This window comes from Thamnophis sirtalis, unplaced genomic scaffold, assembly GCF_051295495.1.
Source record: "Thamnophis sirtalis isolate CommonGarterSnake01/CBP01778 unplaced genomic scaffold, rThaSir2_p1.2 scaffold_5, whole genome shotgun sequence".
NCBI classification, from domain to species: Eukaryota; Metazoa; Chordata; class Lepidosauria; order Squamata; family Natricidae; genus Thamnophis; species Thamnophis sirtalis.
The window spans coordinates 132,179,957-132,207,542 of record NW_028261385.1 but is presented as its reverse complement, the minus strand read 5'-3'; the positions used below and the strand labels follow the sequence as shown (position 1 = coordinate 132,207,542).

General features: G+C 39.1%; 1 protein-coding gene across 1 annotated transcript; it reads right to left on the bottom strand.

Annotated features, from left to right (window-relative positions):
* Positions 1-855: 855 nt before the first annotated feature.
* Positions 856-27,586, bottom strand: CPB2 (carboxypeptidase B2). Its single transcript, XM_087716910.1, has 11 exons — positions 27,443-27,586; positions 22,622-22,697; positions 18,608-18,732; positions 18,392-18,500; positions 16,615-16,716; positions 15,285-15,389; positions 12,568-12,678; positions 5,879-5,969; positions 3,754-3,956; positions 1,167-1,251; positions 856-1,082 (listed from the first exon to the last, which is right to left on the bottom strand). The coding sequence occupies exons 1-11, from the start codon at positions 27,517-27,519 to the stop codon at positions 898-900; spliced, it is 1,269 nt and encodes a 422-aa protein (XP_087573036.1). The 5' UTR covers positions 27,520-27,586; the 3' UTR covers positions 856-897.

Here is a 27,586-nt window from a genome sequence, read left to right as displayed (position 1 = left end):
TTAACAGCAGTTGAGCAATTCTGTGTTCATGTGAGCTGGAAAGCCATTCTTCAGAATCAGGTTTGAACAGGCTCATTACCCACACTGTTAATCATACAAAAAAAGCATGGAAAATAAGTCTTACTTGAAATTAAAATAGCAAAACAATGTGAATTACTGTATATACTCGAGTATAAGCCTAGTTTTTCAGCCCACTTTTTGGGCTGAAAAAAGCCGCCTCGGCTTATACTCGAGTCAGTGAAAAATTTGCCCGAAATGGAGGAGAAAAAGGGGCGGGGCCATGCCGCTGGGTGACACTCGTGAATGGCCCAGTGCCCCTGTGAGTTTCCCCTCCCTCTGTGTCAGTTTGCTGCGCAGCGCGCACCGCACCATCCCCCCTCCTCACATTCTAATGTAATGCAGGGCTGTCTTACGATTCCCCTTCCTCCCCCTCCTGCCGCTCTGCAACGATGTCCCACCTCCTCCTTGTTATGGCAAGCAGCCACATAGCGATGCCCCACCTCCTCTGGTACAGTGATCCAATGATAGGAATCACTGTGCCGTGTGTCATAGGAGGCGGGACATCGCTCCCGCGGCTGCACGGGACATCATCATCACAGCGGGACACAAGCATCATGAGGTGAGTGAAGTATTTCATTGAATACACCGCTAGTTTACTGTTTTTCTTTGAAATAAATATTCAAAAACATTATTGGTATCTATTTTTATTTTTGAAATTTACCGGTAGCTGCTGCATTTCCCACCCTAGGCTTATACTCGAGTCAATAACTTTTCCAGTTTTTTGTGGTAAAATTAGGTGCCTCGGCTTATATTCGGGTCGGCCTATACTCGAGTATATACGGTAAGTGGACTCGGTGAAATGCTGTAACGTATAATGCCAAAATGGGATTGTATGTTTTACATATTATTAATCACATGCGAAGCTATAGTTTTGATCCCGGTAATAGCTTCGTAGCAGGTCGGCTTAATGAGATGCTGAGGAAGTAAGAATCCATATCTTCCTTTGTCCCGAAGCTCAAAAGTAAAAGAATACTTAATTCCTTGGTCGTAAGCCCAGTCATCTGAACCGCCTGGGGCTAAATCTATGAGGAAAATCAGAAGTATTAAGGACTCAGCAATGGCCTGTTGATAAACAGAGGTACTTCATGTTCTTGTCCTGTACTTACAGATCGTCTTTGCACCAGGGCCTGCCACATAGCGGTTGTGGTATGTGTTTCTAATAGCACCAGTCACTTGGTTTGCCACCAGTTGCTGAAAAGAAAAGAATTGGTTAATTAAATTATGTGAGTATGTGAGAAGGAGGGGGGGATCGAGGGAGGGAAAGGAGGGGGAAGGAAAGGAGAAAAGGAAGGAAGGAAGGCAGGGGAGAAGGAAGTAAGGGGGGGAGGGAAGAAAAGGGTATGGGAAAGAAAGAAAGGAGGGAAGAGAAGAGGGAGGGAAGGAATAAGATACCTAACCTTTGATGTTTATATGATTTGATAGTATGGGAATATCTCGAAATGTAGTTGTATTGTTTTTTACAAGTTATGGATGTTGTATTTTCGTTTTACCAATAAAATCTTATTAAAATAAATAAATAAATCATCATGGAGAACGTATGTTTTAAGTCTGAATGCAAAAAGAGAGCTGTCCAAAAAAGACTTTCATCTTGTTCTGGATGTTCATGAGCTGCCTTTAAAACTTAAGTTTCCCAAGGATGGCCCAGAGAGTTTGAATTCTTCACAACATTGTAACGAAATTAAAAGATGTACATTTTTTACAGAAAACACAAAAAAACTAAAGCTGCAAGTAAGCAGATGTCGGTCCCAGACCTAGCATGCTTGAGATTAAAATCTTATCTGTGGTTTACCATGATGTAAAAACTAAGCTATTGTGTGTCCATGGTTTTTTTTATTAATCTCCCTATTTCCAGTGATTGCATGCTTTCGAATTTTACCCTTTGCTTTTGTGTCTTTTTCTCCAGTTCTACTATGTCTGTTTGCTTTGGTTTGTAGTCTGAAATCCCTTTTGTTACCGGTATATTATGGCTGACAAATGTTTTTTTGGGGGGGGGGGAGGGGGGAATCGAATATGTGCAAGGCGACATTAACTTTCATTTAGCTAAAACAGCCTAAAATGTGACTGCAGAAATAAATTGAATTTTGAATGTAGTTATATTTGTCTGGTAGTAGAACAGATGCTGTTGACTGACAAGCTTTTGGGTTTCCCAAAATTGAGCCTCTGCAACAGATTGGGAGATTACAGAAGAGCAAAAGAAGAACATTGTCCTTGTAGAGCAGCACTTTTAATCTTAACGAATTCCAGCAACTATGGAGAAAACATTGCACTCCAATTTCAAACTTGGAAACTTTTAAGATACGTGGGCTTCAACTCCCACAAATGAGTTCCGCTCCCAAAAATATTGGCTGGGAAATTCTGGGAGCTGAAGCCCACACCTCACGTTTGAGATACCCTGCTCTAAATGCAGCAATCTTTCAATTTTGAGTTACACAATGAAAACTCTTGAAGAGCACAGGACAAGCAAAATCCTTTTGTCAGTAAAGTCAAACAATCTCAGTGTCTAGACTGATAACAAAGTTCTGCGTCCTTGAAAGACGCTATTATTGCCAAGAGCAATTAATTGCTCACTATGGCAATCCTTAGTCTGATGGGTTGGCCATTTGATCATTCATTTTTCTTTACAAAAATAAAGATTTTTTTTATTTACTTACATAATTACACACTCTGGCTCCGAAATTGTTTATGTGGGCATACAATCTAATGCTTTTGGCATTTTAATTCCTGAATTATTTTTCAATAATTGTAATAATCAAAAAGCAATGCTTCATGATGAACAGCATACTCCTTTCTACGGTATACTAGTTTAATATAGTGTGTTTTTATCTATTATAATGTACTATTTCTTTTATATCTAAACATGCGACAAACCATGATTTACGTTCTTGATTCATTCTAGTGAGATAGATCCCCTGTTTTGGGGTGTGGAGAAAGCCTGGCTTACAAACATTCATTTTAGGAGAAATACTCAACACATGTGTTCTTGTTTGGTCCCAATTGACATGCATCCATCATACAAACTTGCTTCTGTGCCTAGCAACTATTGTGCTATAACCTTCAATGTAATTCCCCAGTACTTAGATAGGAAAAGTACACTCTATGAATTATCTCTTATTTTATACACTTGTTCTGAATATCCTATATTCCTCTCAGACTTGAAGCATCCTTCAAAATGATAAATACAATGGGTACAGGGATGCTGATCCAAAAGTCTCTTTTCTCAGTAAGTCCATGAAAGTTAAAAATAAGGCAGCTGTGTTATGATTCAGTTCGGATGTGGGAATAGATAGTTTGCTTGTTATGAGAATGATCACAGAGGGAAGATATTAGAAACTTTTGATTATACTTTAGGGCAATTTTCCATTTCAGCTGAATGTATTTTATACAAAGCCTGATGTATTTTCAGACCGTGGTTTGATTCTGTTTTGTAAATAATGGCTTGCTGCATTTAAAATGAAATAAGTGGTGGAGGAAGAACATGAAAACCAAACTAAGATGCCATCGCTACTTGCTTTTATAACATAATAATATGGCCTGCTAAAACGTTGACATTATGGGCAGGCATTCATCATTTAGTCACTTTTTCTTAATGAAGAAGTGCCCTTTGTACTCTTTCTTTAAGGAAGACAAAAGCCAAGTCCAAAAACCGATCACAAAAGCCCTCTTGAGCTCAGACTTAAGGAGAAGGGTTCTTACCAGTTCATCATGATCTTTAGATGTATTTTTAGTATATGAATATGGAAACAGGACCATCTGGGAGTAAGAGTGCATTGTTAGATATGCTTTAATACGATCCTTGCGCTTTCTGAGAAAATTAGCCACAGCTTTTACTTCTGGTTCAGACTCAGGGTAAGGTCCACAGTAAGTCTCTTCACAGTCATTTCTGGATGCACCTTTTCCTTTATTTAAGAACAAAAATAAAAGCTTAATTATAGGACCCGGTGGCAACAAATGGAAAACAATATTTATTTAATTATTTATTTATATTAGAGGTTAAAACAATGACGTCCTTATAGGTTGTTGGTACAAAGGGATCTTCTTGTCAAATGGGCCTGGGTACTTGAGAGACCGCCTGCTGCCAATCACCTCCACTAGACCGATTAGATCCCACAGATTAGGCCGCCTCCGAATTCCATCCGCCGGCCAGTGTCGACTGGCGACTACCCGGAGGAGAGCCTTCTCTGTGGCTGCTCCAACCCTCTGGAACGAACTCCCCGTGGAGATTCGAACCCTCACCACCCTCCAGGCCTTCCGCAAAGCCGTTAAAACCTGGCTGTTCCGACAGGCCTGGGGCTAAAGAGCTGTTGCCCCCGTCTTGAATGGTATGACTGTTGTGTATTTTTAAATTATGTATTGTTATGTATCTTTTTTATTTTTTGTCTGTACCCCCCCCCCTTCCCTGATTTGATTTGTTAGCCGCCCTGAGTCCCCTTCGGGGGAAAAGGGCAGCATATAAATATAATAAATGAAATGAAATGAAATGAAATGAATTTCAATCTGCTATTGATAATCCTTTATTAGAGCGTTCAGCCATTTTCAGGTTTAAGCGTGTGGGCCTTTAATTCACATGAGTTGGGGTTTATTTATTTATTTAATAAATAAATAATTGGTTATTGGCAAAATGTGCAAAACTTAATTTGAGTCTTTTTTTTTTTTAAAAAAAACCTCTATTTAAGCAATTTCCTTTCTGGCTCCTTAAAAATTACAGTACAAGTTGAGGACAAACATTGAAGGGCACTAATAGAGCCTTAGTATTTTCAAAAAAATAAAAGCGCAGGGAAGTAGTTGCCCTCTCTTTGTATACTATGGATGCTTTGTGTGTGATGTTTTGCTGCTTAGCTTCCCTTAAGAAAAAGACAAGTGAACCCACGCCTCCATTCGGAGACCAGAATCCCACTTCTGACACCCGGGACCAAGAAATTCCAGTTAGCCTATGCTTAAGATCAGAAATGATTTAAACTGTTTAAAGTTAGTTCAGTAAGAAGAAGCTAAGGTCAATGTAGACTGTCATTAATTTCTTTATTTCTTTTTTCTCAATAGATTTTAGACTGTGTTAGTTAAAAATCCATACCGTGTACGGGTTCTGGGAAGTCGGGGGGGGGGGAAGGAGGTGGGGGGTGGAGGGAGGGGCATACAAAAAAAATGTACTTCAACGTTTTAATGATTGAATGATGAAATATTTGTGTTTTTTAAAAGAAATAAAACCTTAAAAAAAAAAAAGGACAAGCAAATCCTCAGAATATAAACTGACAGCAAACAGCACTTCTTACTAGCACTGATGATGTTACCTACGTAGTTAGGGTAATGAAACGTCTGCAAGAAAACAAGCAAGCTCAGAGAATACCAAGGGCCCCTCACTTAAGAAAAAAGACAATTTCATTTGAGGATGAAACGGGGTACCATTTGTCTCCTCCAGCTTGCAACTAACTGAAACGTCAGAAAACCTTCATTACTGGGTGGATCTGGATGCTTTTCTGATGTAATATATGGACCACTTTTTGTATTCTTGTACATTTTCCCAAGCTATTAAGATCTAGTTCAGCCTTCTCCAGTCAAATGTTTACCAGAACTGTTGTGATGATACCCCTAACCCTGACTAGCATGGACTGGTGATGGTATATGTAGTCCAATACAATCCAATGCCCTTGTATTGGAAAATAAAAATGGAATTCAGTGGTGTTTAACATAGGATAGATTTGGACAGCATTTTATATATCGAGTATGCAACTTGTTTCCCCCAAGTATATGTAGATCAGTTTATACTTTATTATTGCGATAAATATTCATAGTGCCTGTGTATATGTACAAACAAGCATCTTACCACACCAGCCTGCATCAAAATTGCGATTCATATCTGTCCCAGTGCACTTGTTGTTGCCATGCTTTGACCGGCTTTTTCTCCACATTCGATTCTGTAGGGAACACACATGCACACCAGTATGAATGTAAATATTTTAATGTTAACATCACCAATGCATAATCTGTAACATAAAAGAAATCTCATAGCACATAACTGCACCTTTGAAAACAAGGCTTCCCAAAGAACCCCCTGTTTATACCGCAGTGTTTTCTGAGTAGGCAGTTAAGTACGTCTCCAAAGTGGGGCGTGGGAGGAGTCACATCTGGGTATTGTCACGGCCCATCTGCCCGGAGACTGAGGTAAATTTTCAGGCTACTCCCTCTACTCCTCTGACTCCCCAGATTAACCTCAGTCTTCGGCCCAGAAGGAGCTAATTTAGCTGGCTCTCTTTGGTACGAGATTTTACCTTTGAATTTCTCAGCTTAGCTTGCTTGATCAGCTAAGCTTACCTCTTCTCGTGCGCTCTGTAATCAGCCTGTGCACAGAAGCGGTTAGCGCTACTGATTGCACCGGACCACCGTAAGTTCCTTAGGTTCTCCTATGGGGGCACTCATTACCAATACAGGGCCCTTCCCTTTGGGTTGGCCTCCACTTCCAGGACCTTCACCAAGGTCCTAGCCATGGTGGCAGCCCATCTCCGCTCCAAACCGGTCCGGTTACATTGTTACCTTGATGACATCCTTGTATTAGCCACTTCGGGAGGAAGGGAGAGATCCTGGCATTGCCTTGACGTCAGGAGGGCACTGCGCATCGTATCTGAAGTGCATGTCGGCCATTAGGTGGTCGGAGGCCCTCTTCGTTTCCTTTCACCCTGCAACCAGGGGAGCGAAGGTCTCCCCAGCCACCATCAGTAGATGAATCAGTCTGGCCATCTCCAAGGCCTACGAGGCACGAGGCCTCCTGGTGGCATCACCACACACTCCACCAGGAGTGCAGCCACCTCAGTGGCCTGGGCCACCCAGGCCCCCATTGAGGACATATGCAGGGTGGCAGCATGGACTTTGCCCTCCCCATTCATCAGACACTATCGGTTGGATGCTTTCGCCTCCGCGGAAGCATCCTTTGGGAGGAGAGTTTTCCAGAGAGTGCTAGATACTCAGGGGGACTCAGGCTCATGGCCCTTCCCAGGGACACCTAGCTTTGGTATGTCCCAGCTGTGACTCCTCTCACACCCCACTTCGGAGACTGTCGGTTGGTCTTACCTGAACTGCATGTCTCGAAGGATGGTGTGGGAGCAGTCACTTCCCGGCTCTTGTGCGCCCAATGCAGGGTGGGCCTGAGTTCAGATAGTTACCGGTCAGTCAGGGACCAGGGGGTGAGTGGGGGGATTGCCCTGTTCCCTTCCTTCTAGATTCACCTTGACTGGACCATTGGTTAATCTGGAGAGTCAGAGGAGGAATAGAGGGAGTGGCCTCAAGATTTACCACAGTCTCCGGGCAGATGGGCCGTGACAATACCCAGATGTGACTGCTCGCACGTCATCCTTCAAGACATGCAGTTCAGGTAAGACCAACTGACAAATTATTGTAAATTTTAACAAATTTTACAGATGCAAGTAAATGTGTGCTTAAATGAGTCTAAATGCTGCGGTATTTGTTTTGATTGTGGGCATCGTGGCCAAAGTAATCTACACTGCAGACAAAAGTGCTTGTAAAAGGGATTCCAGGGGGGCGTGGCCTGTTGCCGAGGAGGGCTCCACCGAGCTCCTCAGAGATCTGGTCTGTATATCTAAATAAGATCATAGATAGCACCCCTTTTTGGCTAAGAAAGGGGCAGGGAGGATAGCCCCGTAGGTTAGGATCTAATCGTAAGCCACAGCCTTTTTTCTTTTATGGCTGTGGAAAGAGATTAGATCCGGCCGAAGCGGAGCTTTTATCTCCAGCCATTTCTTCTCAGCTGCCTTTTTTTTTTTGGCAGCCCCAGACAGGCTAGCCCCCCCCCAGGACAAGACAAAGTTTTTTCAAGCTAGAATTGATACGGGCGGGTCCCACCCCTGTGAGATTTATGTTTTTATTACTATCGTAAATACCAGCACCATTCGTCTTAGAGACTTCTTTGTCTAAATAGACCTCAAAATGGCGATTTCTCTCCGTGGATGATTGATGTACTTAGCCGGTGTTATCTCCCTGCAGACTGCTCCTTAACAAAATAAATTTTTCTTTTTTGGAAATAGAGGGGAGCGAAGCTCTGCTTACTTGCTTATTTATTATGCCACCCAAGTCAAGGAAGCGTCTTGCTACAAAAGAATTTAAAGAAACACAGCCTTTGTCTCCTGTGCCTTCTGCTGGGGAACTTTTAACACAGGAATATCTCCTTAAAATGCTTAACGCTTTTAAGACAGAAATCAGGGAATTTGTATTGGAATTATATGATGATTTAAAATCTAAAGTTAATCAAATGAAGGCGAATACGTTTGCAGCTGTGTCTGCCCTGTCAGATTATTCTGCTGAAATAGAGAACAAATTGGAAAGTCTGGAGAAGGCTAACTTAAATTTGACTACCAATATTGAAATTTTACAACAGAAAATTAGAGACAATGAGAAACAGCTTATGGTGATAAATTTTAATAGGAAGGCATCTGCGATAAGGGTCAGGGGATTCCGTGAAAAGGAGCAAGAGAATTTGAAACAGACCTTTGCTGAAGCCTTCAGCCATGCGCTGGGAAGCCCGGGACTTAACTTTGATTGGCAGATTCGGAAAATCTATCGCCAGAACTCATTGATAGCGGAACAGCGACAGCTCCCGAGGGACATAATTATACATTTCTCTACAAAAGAATCTAGAAATGCGATCGTGCAAAAATTTCATAATAACAGGCTCCGAGTTGAAGGCCAAGACCTGATTGTTTTTAAAGATATTCCTTCTCAGATGCTGAAAGCAAGAAGGGATTACGCCTTTTTAACTAAGGAGCTTAGGAGCCAACAGATTCGATACAGATGGGAGGCCCCTGCCGGTATCACAGTTACATTCGAGAATCAAAGATTTCGTCTTAACTCTGTTTCGGAGGCTCAAGATTTCTATTGTAGGATTCTGAAGGCGGGACTTCCTGACGCGTTTGGAAGAGTGGAGAGACAAGCGGAAGGAGAAGCCGAGCGGTTGGCCATGTGGTTGCAAGATGGAGGGGGTAGCCCCTCCTCCCTCGGAGAAGTAGAAAAACGGAGATCGAGAATTTAGACATTTCAAAATGCTTGAGGACTGAATGGGGGCTTGAGACCTCTCACCGGTAGAAAAAGCGGACTAATTTTTATCAGAAGGGAAAGCTGGGTGAAACTACTTTGAGCTAGATTTTAAATTAACGTTAGCATAAATTTGATAGTGGTAAACATCAGATAAGCAAGGGATGAGGGTAAAATTGACGTTGTTTAAAGCGTATCAGAACAGAAAGCCGGTTGGGATCATCTTAAGATAAGTGTAAAAAGAATGCAGAATGATTTAGGGTGTTTAAATTTTGTTAGAAGGGACTACTTTAAAATAGAAGGATAACTGATTCTTGCTGAAAGTATTATTTTATAAATTGCTCTGAATTACATTTTAAACAAATGCTAGTATAAATTTGATAGTGGTAAATATCAGACAAGTAAGGGATGAGGGTAAAATGCATGTGGAATGAACTACGTTATTTGTGGTAAACATCAGACAAGCAAGGGATGAGGGTAAAACTTATGTTGTTTAAAGCTTATTAGAACAGAAAGTCGGTTGGGATTATTTTAAGATAATGTGTAAAAAGAATGCTGAATGATTTATGTTGTTTAAACCTTGTTAGAAGGGACTATTTTAAAATAGAAGGTTAACTGACTTTTGCTGAAAGTATTATTCGAATATGTGGAATGACCCATGCTATTTAACTTTTACTTGAAGGGAAAAATATCAGACAAGTAAGGGAAAAGGGTAAAATGCATGTGGAATGAATTATGTTATTTAAATTCTATTTGAAGAGGAAGTTGGTTGGAATTATCTTAAGATAGAAATTGATTTCTGTGTAAAGTAATATTTGATTTACGCTGCTTTAAAGAAAGATGATTCATGCTGTGTAAATTTTACTAGAAGGGAAAGTTTGATTACTTGTCTGTAAAGTTATATTTGAATATATGGTATGAACCACGCTGCTTAAATTTTATCGGAAGGGATCATGAGGTTAAGGAAGAGGAACGGGAGAACCTACAGAAGGTTGGGGTAAATAGCAAAGAAGTAAGAGACGAGAATAAAATATAGATAGAAGGATTTATACTATTTAAACATAGATAAAGATGGGGGGCTGAGATCAACACAAAGAGTGGTTTCCTTTTTTTTTTTCCCTTTTCTTTTTTCTTTTTTCCCCTTTTTTTTTTCTTTCTCTGTTTTTTCTCTGTTTTTTTTTCTTTTGATATATTACTTTTATTTTTTAATCCATATGTACACAAGATATTTTAGACAGAAGGTAGCGCCAGGTGTGGGCCCTGGGAAGTCGGGAGGATTAGGGATGGGGGTTTGTGGGGGGTGGGGTGGGGGGGTGTTAACATAGCCTTAAAAAGAACAAGAATGTATTTATATACGGTGGTTTTTTTTTTTTTGTTTTTTTTTGTTTTTTTTATTTCTTTTTTTTTCCTTGGTTCATTTTACCTTTATCAGATCAAACAACACTCGAATAAAGGCATACACCAAGGAGGGAGGTAGAGGGAAGGAAGAGGGAGGAGTAAGGAAGGAGTAGGGGGAATGTAAGGAGTAAGGGGAATGTAAGGAGGGTGTCTGGGGAGTAAGAGGAGAAGGAAGGTTTGAGGGGAAAGGGAAGTAGGAGGGGAGTGTTAGAGGGAGAAAGGAAAGTTGGAGGGGGTAGATGGGGTGTATGGAGGATGGAAGGGTTAGGTGGGGTTGTGAATGATGAGTTGTGTTTCCTATTTATCTGTTCGTTTTATTCCCTTTTTCTTTTTTTTTCTCTTTTCTTATAGTGAATACCCTGTATATAAATGATTGCAAATGGAATGTGAAAATTGAATAAAATATATTTAAAAAAAAAAAAAAAAAGTGCTTGTAAAAGCACGAAGTCTGGAATCTAGAAGTAAGGCCACCAATGCTCCAAGTGCTGTTGGCAATCCCAAGCTTGAAAAATAGATGACTGTAAGAAATCCGTGCCTGTTGAGCAGAAGCATCTTTCTAGTTAAAGTTAAGCCTTGGTGAACACATCTATTTCATTTTACAGTAATTAGGCCAAGGAGAACTTGGGACCAATATTTCTCTCTCTATCCATGTACCCCATCTATTTTCCTAATTAGTTCAGGAGAGATGCTTTTCACCTTTTTCTTCCCTGCAACTATCTGTGAGTGAGGTGAGACGAGACCGAGATTCTAGATTCACGCATCATGCTAAACATTGGTATAAGGGTTTAGAGTTAGAGAAAATTGTAACCATGTGGTAAGATTCATCATGTGCTAATAGCAATAGCACTTAGACTTATACACTGCTTCACAGTGCTTTACACAGCCGTCTCTCAGTAGTTTACAGAGTCAGCCTATTGCCCCCAACAATTTGGGTCCTCATTTTACCGACCTCAGAAGGCTGGAAGGCTGAGTTAGTCTTGACCCAGTGAGACTCGAACTGCTGAATTGCAGGCAGCCGGCAGGCAGCAGAAGTAGCTAGCCTGCAGTACTATACTCTAACCACTGCACCACCATGGCTCAGCTAAAAACTAGCCGCATTAGAGTTTACCATGCTTCTGAACCAAACCAGAATGTATAGCTCAAGGTTATCTAGTGTGAAGCAAAGATATAAATGAAGATAGCTTGAACTAAACACTCAGGGTATTTCCAAACTCATCTTGCAGATCCAAGTGAGTATCAAGCTACATATTGAAAAGTAGAATTATCTTGCGTCATTTTTCTCTATGGAATGATCTTGTAACTTGACAGCTTTAAGACTTGCATGCTTCAATGCCAGAGTTTCTGAATAGCTACTTGGACCGACCTAAGTACTAATTCATAATTTCATATCCGGCCACTCCCATCTGATCACATGGGTAGCAAGCCACTCCCACAAAGGAGGCCACACCCACAGAGTAGGTTCCAACAATTTTTGAAACCCACCACTGCTATGGATGTACAGTACACTATCAAGCAAGGCTTCTGTCATTCTTGATACTATTCTGCTGTGGGCCAAGATGAATTCCTAGATTTTCCCTGCTTTCAGGGAATTTTGTTGAGATGAACTCCAATGAAATAAAACCAAATGTGAAGCTCATTGCTAAGTTTGAAACTTACACCAAATAAATAAATAGTTCCTGCATCCGGCACAAGATTAGTCACGAAAATACATCCATAAAGGTATTGTTTTTATAAGTATACAGTACTTATAAGTAATTACATAATAAATATAGTGAGCGTATTTTTTAATTAGAACCAGCATCATTGACCCAGAAAATAGGGTCAAAGAATGAATCATTCTGTAAAAATTGAAATTAACATTTTATGTGTGAACTAGCAGGAAATTTGCATTCCTTCCTCTAGTAACATTTAAAGAAAAGAGGCAATCCTGCAGCACAAAGCTAATTGATTTGAATATTGTTTTATGACACCTAAGGTAATGCAACATTGTAACAAGTCATCTCAATGTAGATTATTTGGACTTTCAAGCGTTCCAGTCCAAATTTCATAATATATCTAGTAAAAATTTATACTTACAGTAGTCCATGTATAGTCATAACCATCCACATTCATTACTGGCATGACATAGAAATCAAGGTTCTGTAGGAGTCTTGCCATTGTTGCATCCCTGTTTAGAAATTGTGCAACCTAGAAGTGGATACAAAAATAAGATTTAATGGAAACTGCTGAGTAGGTTGCTATATCCAATCAATTATTAAGGCGTTGCTGTATTTGAGCATAGCTACTTTCTAAGTTGCATAATTCTATGTAGAGGGGTTGCAACCCACTCATTGTCTTTTGCTAGCTCTGGTGAATAGTGGTGTTTCACCAATAGCATGTATCTGATCCCACTATTAAACAATTATGGAGAAATTTCTCCTGCATTTGTTGGAATTCTTTTCCTCCAAGAGCTCAAGATAGCATAATTTATCTCTACTCCTATCACTTTTTGTCCTGTTTTCAGAGGACAGACTTCTTGTGCCCGTCTTCCAGAGGTGGGTTCCTACCAGTTCGCACCTATTCGGTAGAACCGGTTCGTCAAATCTACCGAACCAGTTAGAAGAGGTTCCACCAGTGGACCCAGAAAGCAGGCCACACCTACAGAAGAGGTTCCAAAATTTTTTGAAACCCACCACTGGTCCTTGGATATGATTATTCTACACTATCATGCTCATATTTATAAAACTCAGTGCCTCTGTGAAAGGTAAGGATGACTACTGCATTTGTGGTGCAATCAGAACATTGCGTGTGTGGAAGTTGTTTTAACGCAAACCAAAGATGCCTTTTAAAAAACAAGTTTACATAATATTCTTATGCATGCCAGTGCTGTGTGTGAGGTAATTTAAGGTGGTTCTGACAAGTGTCGTCGGCATCTTCATATCCAGTCACATGGGCGGCAAGCCACTCCCATCCAGTCACATGAGCGGCAAGCCACTCCCACAAAGAAGGCCACACCCACAAAGTAGGTTCGAACAATTTTTGAAACCCACCACTGCTGTCTTCCCAACATAATGTTAGTCAGATATGTTGGATTACAAGTCCCACCATACTAAGTCAACAGATGATAAGGGAGACAGTTTAACACAAGCAAAGTGCAACAGACTGAAGAAGGAGAAGGAGCCTCTGCTGGATTTTATTCTGCTAGTCGTCAACTATAGAAAGCGATGCTCATCTCTGTTTCAAGGCCATTGAGCCAGGGTGCTCTGAAGACATTTCCATGGTAATATGGCCAGCATGATGTCACGGAGCACTGTTATTTTTTCACTGTAGTGGTATCTATTTATCTACTTGCATTTGCATGCTTTCGAACTGCTAAGTTGGCGGAAACTGGGGCAAGGACAGGAGCTCATCCTGTCATGTGGCTGGGCTGTTGGCTTTCCAGCCAACAAGCCCAGCATTTTAACCACTGAGCCAACACGCCACTCCTGAAAAAGGAAAAGGCTTGCCTTTTTTTTAAAACAACCTTTTAATATAAGGCTCTGAATTATGTAATCACCATAAAAATTTCCCACTGTGCCTCAGAGTCACTTTGTGGGCGAAGTTTAAAGATGACTAGATCTAGTTGCTTACTAATTATCGCCATTGCTTCTCACTTCTTGGGTTAATACATTTTACCCTATGTGTCAGTCTCTGCTTTGCTGTTGCTTCGGCTGCCATGAAACGGGGAGGGAGGGCATGGTATTTGGGAGGGGTTACTCATTGTGCTGGAGGAAGGTTCTGGAGTTCAGCTGCTGATCGGACTACGCATGCATGGGAGTTTCCCGCCAGGACTAACGGCATCGACATTCCATCTTTGTGATGCCTTTTGAAGTTATCTCGCACCTGACACTTGGGAGAATTATGATTGGACTGTAACTGTGATGCCAAGGGGAGGGGAATGGGCTATTCTATATATCAATCGCTTTCGCGCCTAAATATTCAGATTTCGCTTCGCTATGCCTTTAATCATTTATAATTAGTAAAAGTACACTTGATTTCCACACATGGAGACTCGTGGTCTTTCTTTCCTAATTATCTAATGGAGAGGTGCTGACTCTATGTCCAGTAGGATCCCATGAAGAATGAAGAACAAACCAGTTCAACAGACATTGAACTGGTTTTGTATAATTTTAATCTGTTCCCTACTTATCCTTTTAAGCTGATTTATGCAAAAGCATAAATCGTGGAATTAACCATGATCTGAATTTGCATAGTATGATAAACTGCATGACCTGATCTCTTGTCACATACTAGGCTTGTACGATTGTATGAATACAGTCATTGTTGACCTCCTGAATTTTTCATTCTCTGTAACGGTATGTGGAATGACTTTTGGAAACAAGGAAAAGCTACAGCCAGATGGATGGTCAGATAAGAGGAAACAGCCCACAGCAGGAAAGAGGACATGTCAACCATCTCAGAAGAGACCCTCCCCAGTTTCTGGGGCTGTAAAGTGATGGGAGAAGTGTACATTCAGGTGTGCAAGGTTGATGTCAGCCTTACATGGTAGCACATCCAAGCAAGCCCATCCAGATGAATAAATTCTATTTTATTGCAAGTTTTTACTTTCATTAACAGAATCTGCCTTTATTTTTGTCTCAGCCTTCTACCTCCTCTTTAAAATAAATAAAAGACTCCAAGCTCCTTGGGAACCAGAACTCATGTTTATTTATCAAATTCTGAAAAGCACCTCCCTTTTTCTTATGTATCCTTGGTGGCTATGTAATGTATGTGCAAGTTAGTAAATACTTTAAAAAAAAAAAACATCAACTTACGTGTCCTGTAAACCAGAGACAACAAGCTGGCGAAATCCATTCCCTTGCATGGATTCCACAATCGATCCACATGGCATTTTTGGGAGTTTTGCTTCTAGCCGAAAGCTAATAAAAGGGAATTTAATGGCATAGGTTTCCAAGAAGACATATGGCTACTTGATCATATTGATTATCCTAAATCAACATCACTTGTAAAATAGTTTCTGAAATAACTTGTTACTTTCAAGTTTTGATATCAGAGCAACAAGAAAAAATTTTTTTTAAACTGTCCCTCTCCTGAAAATAAAATCAAAATCCAGTGGAAAGAAAATAGTAGGACAGTTTTCAGTTCTCGTAACTTCATTTTCTCAAGTCATTTCGGTTGCAACTGGGCATGTCCAGAGGGTGCTATGTATTGAATATATATATAATTGTGTTAAGCTCTGCTAAAGTGAAACTTATTTTTTTTATAAATTTTTATTTCTCATATATACATTCACAATTATATGATCTCATAACTGTTATTAATAATATGTATTTGTAACAATTTTTCTCCCCTACAGTTGACAATATAATTGAAGTTGCTTTCTTACCATCCCATAAACCGATCTTATTTTACAACAATCCTACTTCTTCTTCCTTCCTTCCCTCCTTTCTTCTCTCCTTCTCTCCTTCCTTCCCTCCTTCCTTCCCTCCCTCCTTTCTTCTCTCCTTCCCTCCTTCCTTCCCTCCTTTCTTCTCTCCTTCTCTCCTTCCTTTCCTCCTTCCTTCCCTCCTTCCCCTTTCTTCTCTCCTTCATTCCCTCCTTCCTTCCCTCCTTCTCTCCTTCTCTCCTTCCTTCCCTCATTCCTTCCCTCCCTCCTTCCCCCTTCCCTCCCTCCTTTCTTCCCTCCTTTCTTCTCTCCTTCTCTCCTTCCTTTCCTCCTTCCTTCCCTCCTTCCCCTTTCTTCTCTCCTTCATTCCCTCCTTCCCTCCTTTCTTCTCTCCTTCTCTCCTTCCTTCCCTCCTTCCTTTCCTCCTTTCTTCTCTCCTTCTCTCCTTAGATGACCCTCACTGTTAGCTCCAATTGTTTTGGAGGGAAACTTTGAAGATTCATATTTGGGCAGGTTTTTCAAGCATTATGATTGGTTAAGACCCTGTGGGCCCAGAAAATAAATTACAGGCATTTGCCTGCTATTCCTTAGTTCCAGTTTTAAGTCAATAAATGTTGTTGTAGCTATGCTGGTCTGGTTCTTGCCTACTGAAGCCCACTATATAATAGAGGGGTTCCCAAATTGCCTTGATTCCACCACTACCTGGTCCAAATAGCATTTCACCTTCTGAAGAAATTGTGAGGTTTGGCCAAACATACCTTCAAAACATAAAGTGGATGTTTATCAAAAGACTGTCCAATATGTATCTTTTGGATGACATCAGGATGTCTTGCAACTACTTCATCCATCCATGTATATATCTAAAAGATAAAATGGCTCTTTCAGCAGAGATAGGGCATTTAAAATTTTTTGAAGCAACAACTTCCTTCTATTATTCTGTCAGTTAATTCCAGTTGACATCAATAGAATCCCAACTACTATTTGTGTCTTTCCTAATTTTTCCCCAGGGTGATTGTATATTGAGCACAGACTATACCAGGTTCCACAGTGTTGGGATACAATCAATATTTCTGAAGGTCAGAACAGCCATTTAGGCAATTTGTGTGTTCCGACAATTAAAAGAATAATGGAAGAGGCAGGAAAAAGCAATTGATGTGACCTAACTCTGTTTCTGCAATATAGTTACAACAATATCAAGTTAGCTTACTTTACAGGCTTAATGTAATGATTAGAAGAAGATAAAACATGGATATATTGTTTTGTATGTTAAACGTGATTTTTTTTTAAATTGTTGTCAAATAGGTTTTTGAACTGATTAAAAGCATTACATTAGTAGTACAAGATATGCGTCATAAAACTTGGGGACAAATTACACCAAGTCTTACCACTTTTAGAAAATTAAATTGCCGTATTTTCTGGAGTACAAGACGCACCAGAGTATAACACACACCAAGATTTTGAAGAGGTAATTTTTTTAAAAAAGTTTTTGCACTCTGCAGACCTCCCAAACCCTCTGCTCACTTCATTTTTTGTGGCGAAAAAATGTCCCCCCAAAACGAGCAAAAAGCAGCCCGTTTTTCATGAAAATGGGTCTGTTTTTTGCCAAAAAAAAGTCAGCATGCATAGCCTTTAAGAGGCTTGTAGAGTGCTCCTGGGGGCTGGGGAGGGGGGAAAACAAGCAAAAAGGCCCATTTTCACTCATTTTTGCCCTCCCGAGCCCCTAGGAGCACTTTGCAAGCCTCCCAAACCCTCTGCATGTCCATTTTTGTGAAGGGGGTGGGGTTTCGGGTGGCCAAAAATGCTATATTCAGTGTATAAGACTCACCCAGATTTTCACCCTCTTTTGGGGGGGAAAAGGTGCATCTTATACTCCAAAAAATACGGTATATCTTTAGTGTATGAAAAGAAGCATAACTTTGGACTTGTCTCTCTGGCATAAAAATAACGGACAAAATGACAATCATTGGATCTTTCTCTAGCATAATGTATTACTTTAAAGGCCTTATGAAAAACCCTCAACCTTAACAGTCTTCTCAAAAACCTCCAAGGAAGATGCCATTATAATTCTAGGCTGGGTGATGGGGTCAGAAGTTCTTCTTAGTTGCATTTTACACCAATTGCAGTTTTCAAGCACACTAATCTTCAAACCAAATCCAACTCTTAAAATGTGGTCTAGGGTAATGGTGATGAAGGTGTGCACTCCAGTAGGACCCCACCTGGTAAACCAGCCGAAATATAGGCAAAGGATCCCCGCTATAGTCATACTCCACCTTCATGAATCCAGGAGAACTACCAAGTTGCAAATCCAAGTTGCAGCCAACTAGAGGGTCTCTTGAGAAATAGCAACTCTCTCTTCTTTCAATTCCATTTGGTCAATCACACGGAGCAATTGTTGGCTCATGGCATCCAGGGAAGATATTTGTTGGTTGACCTAAACAATCTTACGACTGTTTCATCACGAAATCCTTGGTTAGTAACTCCCTGAGAACCTACCATAGTTTTAGGAATAAAGGGACCAATTACACCAAGTCTTACCACTTTCAGAGAGTGATATTGTTCATAGAATGAAGTAGAACCACGAGGGGTAACAGTGTCATTGACAGTTTGTAGATCAATAATTTTCTGAACATCGTCCAAAGAAACTCTGAAAAGAAAGAGCATAACGGTTCCTCGTCTCTGATTTTTAAAAAAAACATGGCTTGATAGTATTCTACACCGCAGGCACAGAGAGCAGGACATAAAGTATCATACCTGAATAAAATGGCAGATCGGTTAAGCTCCGCTTTCACGTTATCTACATCGGAAACATTGACGTAAAAATGTACCTCCTTATTCCTTACAATGTTTTCAGAGGAAGCAGGTTGCCAAAGCACAATCTATTTTGAAATGAAAGAGAATGACATAGAGAATGGGACAATTACTTTTCATGGCAATCTGTTTTATCTTGCAGCCTTTACTTTATGCTCTTTTTATGCAAAATATTTGGAGAGAAGTAGTTGGGGGTTTCCTTTCTACTTGGTCTGCAACTAAACTCAGACTAGTATGGTAGAAAACTAGTAATTTTCTGACATATCTACCTTGGTTTTGCTAATTCGATTTACATATTAATTCTCATTGGATTGTTGGGAGAAATGTCCATCTGGGTTCAGTTCCAAGTGGGGAAAAAGACACTGAAAACATGGAAGCTGCTTGGAAAGATGGTTTAATGGTGGACAGGATCACATGGCTTGAGATCCTGGGCAAAAGAAAAAAAAAACCACATGGGTAGGAATGAGAGAGAGATTTATATCCTCTCTTGGGCGCCACCTTGGCGCTTCTTATTCCAGTTTATTCTGATTGGTTGTCAGACTCCCATGGGGCCATGCTGGGATAACTTTGTAGAGTTCCAAGCTTGGTTGAATCTTGCTGGGTGATGTAATCTCTCCAGGTGCCATGTACTGAGCCCTGTTGCTAGATGGGTAGAGGGTCAATCCCACCTTTGTTGGATCCTGGGTAAGGGCATTTGCTTATGAATAGACCTAGCTATCTCTTTATCTCTCAAGTGCTGACATCTGCTGTGAGCTATTGAGGAGGATGGGGGCTATTAAAAGTGAGTCTGCTTCCTGCCTAAAAAAACATGCTTCTCCATTTCTCATCCAGGGAAATATAATATTCTGCCTTTTTAATATTTCCTAGAATATTTCATTCTTCTAGGAGAGGAGTGGGTGCTAACTTCCTACAGCATACGACTATCTATCTAATATAAATTGCATGGTGCAATAATGATGTTCCCATTGCCAGCACCATAAGTATTCTTCAAATGCATATTCCTATAAATATGTTAACTAAGGGGACATCACAAATGTTTACTTTACTCACTGCTAATCCTAATCTATGTTTTTACTTCAATTCTACAACAGTCTAGGAATAGCTTTCGACTCCACACTTCTGTAAAATCTTCCACAATTCTAGCTTGTTCATTTTATTATACACTTTTTTCTATCAATAAATGCAATCGATCTTTCTCACATTCAAACACTTTTCAGTGACCCACTGGCACAAAACTGCAGGGCTCTTCCTGAATTTAGCTGGCACACCTAACTCATTAATTCCCACTCTCAACACACACACACACACACACACACACACACACACACACACACACACCAGGTTTTGCATGTACTCTTGCTACCTTCACCTTTGTGTAGGGGAACAATGTTCTTCCAGTTGCCAGACACAGATGCAATCTTCACATATACTTTTGGTAAGGACTGAAGATGGCAACATGACAAGTAAGGATAGGCAGAACCATTGTGTAAAGATGGAAGAAATGCTAATCTTAGAGGCTGGGAAACATACGGCTTAGAATTCATTGGTTCAAAACAATTGGAGGGAAAAAAAAGACTAGGATTAACTCTTAGGGCTGAGGTATACATATATGGGATGCGGTGGCTCAGTGGCTAAGACACTGAGCTTTCAATCAGAAAGTTTGGCAGTTTGGCGGTTTGAATCCCTAGCGCCGCGTAATGGAGTGAGCTCCCGTTACTTGTCCCAGCTTCTGCCAATCTAGCAGTTCGAAAGCATGTAAAAATGCAGGTAGAAAAAATAGCAACCACCTTTGGTGGGAAGGTAACAGCGTTCCCTGCACCTTTGGCATTTAGTCATGACCACGGAGAAGTCTTCAGACAGCGCTGGCTCTTCGGCTTAGAAACGGAGATGAGCACCGCCCACTAGAGTTGGGAACAACTAGCACATGCGTGTAAGCGGAATCTTTACCTTTACACATATATAGGGTTTGATTCCTGTGCTCTTCTGTCTTCTGAGCATGTATGACTTGCTGGTACCTTCCATAAAGCTATTTAAGTGAGCTGAATTTCTGTAAGTTGCAAGTGTCAACTTACTGAAGAAAGGAAGCTACTCACTGCTCTGATTGTTAGAGAAAAACTGATACAGGTAAAGACCGTTGCAAAGCCAGTTTAACCATAAGCAAACCAGCTCCCTATTTTAACATTCATCCACCTTCCCTCTATATATGTATAGTCTTCTTGCTTTTCAACTTTCTCACAGCATTATTTCAATAATATTATTTTCTTGGACAGTTGTAGTGTTCATTTCAATTCCACTCTTCGATATATCTCTACCATTCCCTTAGAAAGCTTTCTGGCATTCCCAGTTTCAGTTTCATGCCATTTCTTATTTTGAATTTCATTCATTTTTCTGGGGTCTCCTCTTTTTTCTTTTTGTTTTCTTTGCCTATTTCTTTTTTTTAAAATATACTTTTTTATTTTCCATTTTCATAACATATAATCACATGTATACTATTACATAGCCAATATCATATTGTATTAAGTAGTAAATACATCAGTTCCTCTTGCCATCAATGCCCAGAAAGATAAAAACCCATTATTAGCTCTTCTGCTCTCCATACACCTCTTTCTTCTACCTCTCCCCTACTTCCTTTCTTCCCTCCATCATCCTTTTCTACTCTACTTCCCCTTCCTTTCTCCTTCTCCTCTCTCTTCATTCCACTCCTTATTCTCCTCATCTTCCCCCCTTACCTTCTCTCCTATCCCTCTCTTCCTATCTTTCTTCTCTCCTCTGCTTCCCACTCTTCCTCTCATTCACTTGGTGTATTTCAGCTTCTGGGCAAACTCCATTCTATGTTGGTGGTATTTATGCTTCCATATCAATATACTTAACATATCTTAGTTTTAAAGAAAAATAAGAGAAGACAGTATACATGTGCAATCATATTACTTTAAAATCTAACACCCCTCATCAAGCCTAATATACATCCCTCCCTCCCCCCAACCCCCAACCCCCTCCAGCCTTCCCTCCCAGAACCCATACACGGTATAAATCTTTAACAAAAACAGTCTAAAATATATTTGAAAAAAGAATAGAAAATTGATAACATCTTTAAATTGAACTTAGCTCCTCCTTGCTAGGCTAACTTTAAACAATTTATATCATTCCTGATCTTAATCATAAGCTATCTGGAATTTCTTAGTCCCATATTTAATTTGTATATAATCGATCCATTTTTTCCAGTCTTGTTTATATCTTTGCCTATTTCCAAAACAAAATGTCCATTCCTTGTGATCCTTCACAATATTCTATTAATCTCTTTTTTTCTCAGTATGCACCATATGTATTTTTGAATATTTTTTTGCAGCAATTACTTTTCGATGTGCTTTTCGTCACCCTCTTTCATATCAATATCCCACCAAGCACACTTTCTCAGACACACCATTAGCGTAACTCCACACATTTCTATGTGGTGATGATTCAGATTTAATATAGCTGCCTAATCCAATGGATGTATAGCTCTTCATTTTGTCCCAAGCAATTTCTACATCCTCTTTAAGTTTACCTACTATGCATTTTATTAGGAGATTAATCTATCCCCCAATATATTTTTATAAATATATTGAGGAATGGATTAATATATACCTATATAAACTTTCTTTTCCTGCAGCTATTCTACTTTTTCTCCTTTGTTTCACCTTTTTTTCCTTCTGCGTACATTTTTTTTCTTAAACTCCATTCTAAATACTACCAAAAATGGTCGTAAATGAGTACTGTATTCTTCCTGGGTTTATATATCACCCTAAGCTGTTGATCATTAACCAACCACAATTGGCTGGGTTTGTGCTAAACCGTTTATTAACCAGCATTGCTCATTTCACATCACACTAAGCCAAAAGCAAATTCAATCCATTACAATTTAATGCAATGTGAAAACCCATCTTTTCTGCACTATATTCACGGTTTGCCAAAACTTACCTCAAAAGCAGTGGTCAGATTCCGCAGAATGTCTGCTTCTCTTTCAGATTTTGGAAAAGCCCACAAAACTTGATCACTGAAAGAGAAAGAATGAGAATGCAAAGATCTGAGCTGCAGAAACCATGGACCGGAATTATGAGATTCCCATTCTGAATGACTGAGCATCCATGAGTGTACAAAAGAATCATGATGGCGCAGTGGTTAAAATTCAGTATTGCAGGCTAATTCTGCCCACAGCTAGGAGTTCAATCCTCACCGGCTCAAGGTTGACTCAGCCTTCCATCCTTCCGAGGTTGGTAAAATGAGGACCCAGATTGTTGGGGGCGATACACTGACTGTAAACCACTTAGAGAAGGCTATAAAGCACTGTAAAGTGGTATATAAGTCCAAGTGCTATTGCTAAGTGCTATAGACTCCAAATAATGTTGCAAGGTGCCATTCCAAGAGCTTTGGCCCATCTAGCATGTTTTGGAATAACCCACATTGATTGGGGAGGTCCGACTCATCTGCTGGAATGGAGACTGGGTGGAACTGGAAAACTATTGCACATTTCTCATGGTATATGGTATATGTGATGATTTGAGCCTCTGCATGTCTTTGCATTAATGTAAGCGACCCTACATAGATGTAGAAGCCTACCAAACCGGAAACTCACTATGATCAAATGAAATGTCTGAAGGAACCATATAATCCTGAAGTATAATATACTGCCCTACAAGCCAGATAAATCCATGTTGGCTTATCCACATGTGACTTTGAACCATAAGTAGTCCTCGACTTACGACAACAACTGCGTCCAAAATTCATGTTGTTAAGTGAGACATTTGTTAAGTGAGTTTTTGCCCCATTTTACCACCTTTCTTGCCACCTTTATTAAGTGAATCAGCATAGTTGATAAGATAGTAACACGGTTGTTAAGGGAATCTGGCTTCCCCATTGATTTTGCTTTGGAAAAAGAGGGCATGTTAATGAGGGAACTTGTTTGTGTTTTTTCCATCATTGTGAAACTGCAATTAGGTCATTACAATCTGTTTTATTTCCTATGGCCATTTTCATTTAAAATGAAAAGTCCCTATCACTTATATATCACTCTGTTGTGAAATCAAGAGTCAGTACGAACTAAAAAAACATGATTTGTATGAAATCGGAAACCATATGAAACTTGGTTCCTGAAATCATATTTGTTAAAGGGGTTCTCCCTGTCCTTCTTTCCTGGAGGCACCTAATCCCCAACTCTGCTTCCTGGAACCATCTAGCTAGGAAAGCCTCTATTTTATTTTATTTTATTTTATTTTATTATTTTATTTTATTATTTATTTTATTTTATTTTATTTTATTTTATTTTATTATTTTATTTTATTTTATTTTATTTTATTTTATTTTATTATTTTATTTTATTTTATTATTTTATTATTTTATTATTTTATTATTTTATTATTTTATTATTTTATTATTTTATTATTTTATTATTTTATTATTTTATTATTTTATTATTTTATTATTTTATTATTATTTTATTATTTTATTATTTTATTATTTTATTATTCTATTTTATTATTTTATTTTATTATTTTATTATTTTATTTTTTATTATTTATTTTATTTTATTATTTTATTTTATAATTATTTTATTTTATTATTTTATTTTATTATTTTTAATTTTTATTTTATTTTATTATTTTATTTATTTTATTTATTTTATTTATTATTTTATTTATTTTATTTATTTTATTTATTTTATTTATTTTATTTATTTTATTTATTATTTTATTTATTTTATTTATTTTATTTTTATTTTATTTTTATTTTATTTTTATTTTACTTTGTTATTTATTTTATTTTATATTTTATTCTATTTGTAATATACAAATGTAGGGGCCATCTACTCACTCACAAAGCAATTATTTATATGGTTTTTCCTCCTGGTGGCTATTGATGTTGTTTGAACCACCACTGCTTGACTCCTGGCTATCTGGGAGTAATTTTCTTCTCTGTTGAATAGAACACAAGAGAACTTGCCAAGAACTTGCTTGTTTGATAACTCTAGCTAATATTCAGGTCACCAAACCAAAATGCTGGGTGTTGATTTAGTTTTGTTCTTGTTATAACAAATCTCTGCTTGCCTGTCTGAAGGCAATTTTCTGTCAACCAAAGTATGGTGGGTGGTGAAACTAGTTGATCTGGGGCATGGTTTTGGCTAGCAGTGGATGAGGTTGTTTGGCAAGTCCTCCTAGGCTTCAGCTGAAATATAAAGCAGAGATTGGATTCAGCTATGGTTCATGACTTCTCTCTCCTCTTTTGCTCCAAGTTCACTTGGATGTCTGGTTCTTGGAAGGAAGAGAATGAAAATAATCTGTCCTGATTATGGTTAAAGGCCACCAAGAAATCAGAAGAACCAAATAGAAATCCCCCTTTTCCAAGACTTCACATAAACCACCACCAAAGTGGTCAAGACTGTTTTAACCTCAAAATTGGGCAAAGTGCTTAGTGAGAAATTGATTGAAAGGCATTTAATCATTTGCATCTTATTTTACTTGGCGTTGAGATGACATGGTTCCCAAGGCCTATAATAGGTGTATAGTTAATTTAACATCTATAAAAGTGTAGAGATTCAGTGTGTTAGGTTAATTTTAATTTTAAAATATTTTGATTGGTTTCATTACGCTAATTCATGTAGACTCAAAACCTACATCCTCCATAAGGTTGGTGAGATATTGGGCTTGAATTTCATTTAAGGCAGTTGGATAACTTTGTAAAGATAATGGAAACTCCTATATTGTTCTGCTGATGGGACAAATATTTGAGCCTCAGAGCTAAGTAATACCCCTTTCTGATCACATTCCAACTTTGAGAAATCATCTGGTGGACTTCTCCGTATAGATTCATCAGAAAATGGAACTGAAGACTTCTGAGAGTGTGATTATATTGTTACAAAGTTATTGTCAGCCTCTGTTTTGCTGCTTGCTTTCGGCTATGATTGAAATGGGGAAGGGGGGCATGGTATTTGAGTGGGGAAGTATTCAGTACAGGAGTGATTGTAAAAAGGGAGTTGTTCTCACCATCTACTGCGCATGCTGCAGATAGAGCATTTGCCGCCAAGGCCAACTGTCCGTCATACCAACCTGATGATGCTTTTTGAAGATGTCTCCCACATGACACCTGAGGGATGTGCGGATTGGACCATGGGATGGGGATACCAGGGGGAGGGGGTTGGGTCACATATTGATATCTATGATTATGCGTGCTTTTGCTTTAGATCTTGCTTTGCTTAGCTGCTATCTACTCATGACCAGTAAAAGTACTCTTAATTTTGCAAAATGGAGATGAGTGGATTCTTTCTTGGTTACTGAGGGAGCCAGCCTTGACAGTTACGTTCTTGAATATAATCTGTTTGCTTTATGTTTTTTCCAATTTAAATCATCTATACGTAGATCTATCAGCAGAGTGAAATTATCTCCCTCCCAATCCTTCCACTCCACCAGGCACCTGCCGTTGTGCAAGTCTTGGGTTTCTTGCTTTAGTCATGTTGTTCTGGGCCAAGGGAAGTTCCCCATTGTCCCAAACCAACCACATGAGGAAGTTGGGACCTGTCATCTAGTAGGTGACGGTGGTAGAGGAGGAAGGGGGGGAATAACCTTTTTCTCAGCTGATGGGTCGCCATTCATCCCTGAAACTTGAGACTTCAGTGGTGAAATGATTATGAAAGTTTCAAAACAATGAGCTGATTCTAAAACTGTGATTATGTCATTCTCATTATTACGTGAGTGACATGATCTCTCAGGGAACAACCATGCAGTCTGTTCTTGGGAAATCTCTGGATCAGCCAAATTTAGGCAGGAAGAGCACCCAAGTGATAAGATTAAGGCTGTATCCCTGAATAAACATGCAAAATACAAGGACTAGAGAGAGTGAAGCATTCACTTGTATAGAATGATTCCATTCGCAAGAGTTTTGAGCAAAAATGGGATTTAACATCCAAGGAAAACAGTGCATGTAATAAATTCTGTTCATCCACATATAAAATGAGTTTAAGGATTCCAGTTTGATGGCTAAATTTATTTTTTATCTATTGAAGAGAAAATATCCAATTGCGATATGAAGTTTTTTTTATTAACTTATTAATAACTGTTGTGATCTAAAGTTTATTATTAACCTATTAAAGTTTCTTTTCTTTTGGAAAGTCCCTTACAATGATTTATCAAAAATTGGGATCTGAATGTTACGAAATCATTGTAGATTTGGATTACTGCCCTCATGTTAATTATGCTATAAAAAGTTAGCAGAAACCTAATTGCTTGAGAGAAGAAAAACAAAGAAAAGGACATAGTATTGATTTTATAATACCACCGGTATTTTCTGTTTCAATCAGGAGGAAGAGAGTCGTTTCCTCATTTTAGGTGTCAATTTTTAAAAACTTTACTCTAAATTGACTTGTTAATAGACAGTTGTGCTCCGTCTTGAGTTTAATCTTACTGTGGCATATATTGGCATTAAATTGATATGTTATTTATCTATGCTACAAGTTTCTCATTATGGGTCTTTTCAAGAGGTGGGTTGCTAATTCTTTTACTACCAGTTCAAGCGCGCTCCTGCGCATGCTCGCGCGCGCGTGACCTGCTTCTGTGCATGCACAGAAGCGTCTGGGTAGGTGGGCAGAGCCTCCCGCCACTGCTACTAATGGTTCAGCCAATCCAGGCCGAACTGGCACCAACCCACCTCTGGTCTTCTCCCCATAATAATTTGGCAATATAAAGTTCAGATTTCTACATCCATTTGGGCCTATGTCCTTATTTTCTTTTTCACTAAAAGATAAATACATACCTCTGGGAAGCAGAAACAGAGGTCTTTTGATTGAAGATTGATACCAAACAAAAAAGGAAAAGCTTTAGAGCAGCCATTTGCAATAAAACCAAGAGAAATAGTGAAGGCTGGTGACTTACTTTGTTGATTTTCTAAAGTCTATAT